This window comes from Stegastes partitus, unplaced genomic scaffold, assembly GCF_000690725.1.
Source record: "Stegastes partitus isolate 25-593 unplaced genomic scaffold, Stegastes_partitus-1.0.2 Scaffold839, whole genome shotgun sequence".
NCBI classification, from domain to species: domain Eukaryota; kingdom Metazoa; phylum Chordata; class Actinopteri; family Pomacentridae; genus Stegastes; species Stegastes partitus.
The window spans coordinates 3,284-8,907 of NW_007578570.1; the positions used below are offsets into that span (position 1 = coordinate 3,284).

Genomic DNA, 5,624 nt, shown 5'->3' on the forward strand with positions numbered 1-5,624 from the left:
TGGATTTAAATTGGGTTCTTACAGCTTATTTCAATCTAACCTCTGAACCTCCTCCAGAGCAGGTTAGCTGTGCAGCATAGGTTACCATGGTGATCCAGCAGGTTAAAACAGAGCCACCTTTGGGACACTGACAGCTCTGGCTTTACGCTCAACATACCTCACTGTCACTTTATTTAACTCCCGTGGTAGTACAGGGCTTCAGTCTGAGGTTCTCACCTTGACACGTCTTGCCGTTGGCCATGAGGCGGTACCCGGCCGGACACAGACACCGGTGGCTTCCTGGTGTGTTCATGCACTCATGCTGACAGGCGTCTCTCACTTCACACTCATTAATGTCTGTTGGTATGACACGCAGAAACACAGACCGCCGGTAATGACACAGAGAACATCCAGAAAACACAAAAAATATCCATATTATTTACAGCAAATCTTGAAGCAGCAGTGAATCAGCTCCTCTCCCTCGTCTCAGCCCTGCCTGCCCTCCATAGTTACCTAAGCAGCGGCCACCCTTGGGCTCAAAGCCCTGCTGACAAGCCAGGAGGCCCTGATGTGAGGAGTGTGTGCGAGTGTCTCTGCGGCTACGGCTCCTGTAGCGCCCCCTTGTGGTGGCTGCGTAGGAGTGGTAGCTGTGAGAGGCCAGGTTGTGGTAGAGCCGCTGGTTGGCGCTGCGCTCAGGGGAGGACTGAGACGTACGGTAGCCGTATGAGTAACTTTCATAGCTGGGCAGCCGCTCCAGCCCAGCGCAGGATTTGCCATCCCCCAGCAGGTGGCGGCCCGGCGGGCAGGTGCACTTGAAGCTGCCGGGAGTGTTGATGCACTGGTGGGCGCAAGGCTGAGGAAGCCGCTCACACTCATTTATGTCTGCCATCGGCACAAAGAAAGACCAGCACCGGGACAAGATGGAAATGACAGAGAGGGAGGTTGGAGGAGGGATAGTGTGCAAAAAGTAATGCACAAGTAAAGAGAAAAGATATTTAGGAACAAATGAGAAGGTGCAGGGCATGAAAATAGAGGAGAAAGATGAGGATGAGGGGGAAAAAAGGGGATATGTCAATTACCCCACTGCAGAACAATACATTTTCATGTCCCTGAGACAGAAATGTATTGAAACTATTCACATATATGTAATTTGAATGAGAGAATTGGTGCCTCTCATATCAAAGAAATGCTAGTTGGAAGAAAATTCTGAATCTATTTCACATTTTATCTGAAAAATGATATCAGATATGAATCATATCAGCTACAAAACCCAATTCATGACAGACACATACTACACACAGTGTTGGATGAAAACAGACATTGTGGTCCAGTGTTAATGTCAAAGGAGGGATAAGGAATGTATGCCATTACAAAGCAACACCAGGAAATAGCCAGATCCAAACATAAAGATGTTGGAAACCATCTGAAAAGTCAGAACTGAAAGGAAACAGAGTGACAGAGGGAGGTGTGAGGTGACGGTGCTGGTCTTTTCATGGTCAATGTGCCAAAGGAGGAGCCATTTACTTTCAGTTTCCCTTCCCTCCTAACCTTTTCTCTAACATTTATCTAACGGCGTAGATGAGCAGCTGTAGCATCAGCCCAGAGTTTAAATCTATCTGATACCATGCAGTACATCTCTGCAAAAAGAGGAGGCTGTTTGCATTTAACGTAAAGAGTTATGAAGCAGTGTTTATTGCAGCATTTAGTAATGCAAGCAAGCAACGGCAGGACATTCTGATACGATACGATGCAGACTGCAGCAGCTGTTTAACAGGGGTGAGTCACTAACAACAAGGAGAAGGTAGAAGCAAGCAAGCTGAAGTGTAAGAGAAGAGCAGTGAAAAAAAATGCTTCAAAGTTATGAACTGCTTTACAAACTGTATGTTTAGACTACACAGAACGACACAACAGCAGACTCAGGTACCTGTCTGATTACTAGAAATGAGGCTCTTTGAATGTCTGTATTTATGGTTTCTGGTGATTGAGAAGTACACATTAGAGCTCTCCAACAGCGAGAGGAAGACACGAGTGGTGTACGTACCAACACAGGGCCGTCCTACTCCCTGAGACCTGAAGCCTCGTGGACAGGTGCAGTGGTAGCTGCCTCTGGTGTTCTCACAGATCTGGTTGTATCGGCACTGATGGGTGCCGTCTCTGCACTCATCGATGTCTACAAAAGACAGATCAGGCCATTAACACTCTACTATGAAACCAGCTTTAGTAATTAAGCATGTAAAACTAAAATCTCTCCGTCTGTGCTACTATCTCGTTAGAAGGCTGCATATTGTGTCCTTTTTCAGTAAATTAATTGAAGTCTTAAATGTTCCCTGATTTTAGAATTTTCACCTCCAAATACTGCAAAGATGGCTCATTTTACCACGACTGTAAAACCTCTTGTTCTCGTGATGCTCTACACAGGCTATCTCAGCGTCTGTAGCTTTAAAGCTGCTGCCCCCCTTCAGGAAGAAGACTCTCTGTGTCTGTGATCAACACCACAGGGACAAACAGACGAGCTGATACAGACATGAATGAGTGTGTAACCAGCTCTGTCTGTTGCTTCTAATGTTCTCAAACGATCACCATATGAAACATGGTGAGTTTGTCAGACGATGCTGCATTTATATAATCAGCATATTAGACGTGCAGAGCAGCAGCTTGTAAACGGCTCTGAAGTGACTGCTGGTTAACAAGTCGTCCTAATGTGCTGTGTTTCAATCACAATACGTGTTTTGTTGCCACTTACTTTACGCCTTCAAATTTATTACAAACTAAAAATACATATGAAATTGGATTTAACCATATGGGACCTTTAAGGTTGCTGGATACTCACCTACACATGTTCCATTCCCACCTTTGGTCATTCCACTGGGACACAGGTCAATGCAGGTGTAACCGCCCCGTGTGTTTTTGCACTGCTGATCCGAACGACAAACCCTCTGTCTGCACTCATTTATATCTGAGGTGAACAAAGAGAAAAGAGAATAAATCCAACATAAAATCTGAATACAATTTTTCCAGGAAAAAAAAAGATCTAAATGACTCCATAATATAGTGTACGAGGTGTGTCAGAGAAGTTCCAGGACTGGTGTCACTAAAGATATATTTCAAACCCAAACTACAAACTACCAGTTTTCCCTTCAGAAGATCAACCAGCACGTCTACACAGATCCTGCAGCGTTTGCTTCGTTCAGAGTTGTGTCAGGACCAGTGGAGGCTGCTTCACCATGACAACCTGCTCACAGCGCCCTGAGCATCCCACAGCTCCTGGCTGAGAAGAACATCTCTGTGCTGGAGCAACCTCCCTACTCACCCCACCTGGCTCTGTGGGGTTGTTTCCTCTTCCCCAAGCTCAAGGGGGTCATCAAGGAGACCCGTTTAGAAGACGTGGACGACATCAAGATGGCTGTGACGACGGAGCTGAGAGGATCCTGGAAGAATCCTTCCAGGAGTGCATGGCGGCGTGAAGAGAAGGCTGGAGGAGGGTGGTAGACTCCAGGAGGGTTACTTGGAAGGGAAAACTGGTAGTTTGTAGTCTGGAGTTGAACTATATCTTCTGTGACACCAGTCCTGGGACTTTTCTGACACACCTCGTATCTGGTGTTTGGAGTTCCAGATGTTGACAGTTACGGGTAGAACATTAACAAAGAAGCGCAGCTGTCTCACCGATACAGCGTCGGTTCCTGAGTTGGAAGCCTGGCTCACAGGCACAGCGGTAACTACCGATGGTATTCAAACAGTGTTGATTACATGGATTGGACTCCTGACACTCGTTCACATCTGACAAACAAAGAACACGTTGTACATCATCTTTAAAGAAATTTTATAAAATTAATCAACAACAAAATGCCCACTAAACCCTGTTGGCGTACCTGTGCAGCTGAGACCATCAGCTGTTCTCCTGAAGCCTCGGCCACAGCGCATGACGCATCTGTACGAGCCGATGGTGTTCTCGCAGTCTTGTCCATCGTGGCACACGTTCCCACCCAGTGAGCATTCATCAATGTCTGAGACAGAGGAGAGCAGTGGATTAACTGTTATTTGTGTGATCGTGATGCTGACATTTAATCTAAAGTACAACATGAGTGTTCTGTACCCTGACAGGTCCTGCCGTCAGCTGAGATGGTGAGGCCTCGGGGGCAGGAGCAGTAGTAGGTGCCCATGGCGTTGTGGCAGGCGTGAGAACAGGGGTTCCCAACCTCACATTCGTTCTCATCTGCAGCACACGAACGATACACAAACAAACAATGACATGGAAACAATCAAAACAGTCACACTTTACTGAGAAGTAAACACTCCAGTGTGCTGTGACCAGCGTTACCTGCACAGTAAGGGCCTGCAGACACCAGAGTGAATCCATGAGGACACTGGTTACTGCGATCACCTGGAGGCACACCAACACATCCAGTTTAAATTGAAATTAAGTGCAAAGAAAATGGAAGCTTTTACTTGAGGAAGACATATCAAACGAGTGACAAAATTAAACACTGTTTAAGCATGTTTGTATTCACCCTTAGTGATGCTAGCTTGGATGCTGTACTCCAACACCTCCTCCAGTGGGTTGTAGTGAGCACTGATGGCTGTGGCCTGCAGCATCTCCACCAGGTAAGGCATCTTCCCTCTGGACAGGTCGTAGGAGATGGTGTGGTTCCAGGAGTAGGGCACGCTCTCCTTGTCGATGCTGAACATTCGGGTGGACAGAGCGTACAGCTGCCCAGGACCCGTCTGGATGTAATCCTCTGTGTAGTCCTGAGGGAGCACAGTGAGGGAGCGACACATTACCTGGTGGCCAATTACAGTAATTATCTTGAACTTTGTTGCTGACTTTTTCCAAAACACAGTTTGATCGCGATACTATCTGTGAGACGGTCTTTAATTTTAGTCGGTTTCAGTCCAGAAAAATCCACTTACAGAGACCGGACACTGTCCTGTGATGACAACACTGAACTCTCCAGTGTTTTTATTGCTTTTATAAAAGAGCATGATGAAAAAAAAGTGTTCAGATTAATTATTTCATTTGCAGGTGGAAAGTTTTGGCTGAAAAACCTTATACAAGCAAGTGTTCACTGTCATTGATCACTATTCAAGCCTCTGAAAATGGATTTCCATATTGTTCTGAAAAACCCGAAACTGCTTGCAATGTAGAAAAAACACTCTGCAGGGCATCAAAATGAAAACAGTAAGCAAAACTGTAACAGAAACGTGACCCAACATGTCTGTAGTAAACAGGATAAACAAGGTAAGTGCTATTTAAACTACAAGAAAAGAGAAAATATATGTGTATTCATCTTGTTGTTGTAGTATCTGTGTTTAAACGATGATAATTCAACTTAAAATTCTCATAAAATTTGCTGTTTCACGTTGTGGTTATGGTGATGCTGGCAGCCACAGTCTGTGGAATCACTTCCAACTGAAGAAGTCAGTGGAGTTTCAGTGCATCTAAAACATTCAACAGAGATAAATGATTCATAGTGTTTGTTCGTGTACCTTGATGCTGATGTCAGCTTGTGAAGGCAGCTGTAAGATGTGTCCGTTCACTACAATGTCCAAAAGCAGCGCTCCATCAGAGTCCAGGCCCCTGGCAATGTGGGTCATCCTCAGGATCTCACCTGGCAACGTCCAATCACATCACACTTCTTAGTCCACCT

The 5,624-nt window shown here is 45.6% G+C and overlaps 1 protein-coding gene across 1 annotated transcript in view; it reads right to left on the reverse strand.

Moving 5' to 3' along the window:
* hmcn1 (hemicentin 1) overlaps nt 1-5,624 on the reverse strand; it is a 103,498-nt gene that overhangs the window by 2,626 nt on the left and 95,248 nt on the right. Inside the window, exons 92-101 of the mRNA XM_008292865.1 lie at nt 5,464-5,585; nt 4,488-4,725; nt 4,298-4,360; nt 4,073-4,192; nt 3,849-3,983; nt 3,643-3,756; nt 2,810-2,935; nt 2,021-2,149; nt 493-861; nt 217-336 (exon numbers count right to left, since the gene is read on the reverse strand). Of these exons, the coding sequence (XP_008291087.1) occupies nt 217-336; nt 493-861; nt 2,021-2,149; nt 2,810-2,935; nt 3,643-3,756; nt 3,849-3,983; nt 4,073-4,192; nt 4,298-4,360; nt 4,488-4,725; nt 5,464-5,585 (1,536 nt within the window). The remainder of the gene's footprint in view (nt 1-216; nt 337-492; nt 862-2,020; nt 2,150-2,809; nt 2,936-3,642; nt 3,757-3,848; nt 3,984-4,072; nt 4,193-4,297; nt 4,361-4,487; nt 4,726-5,463; nt 5,586-5,624) is intronic.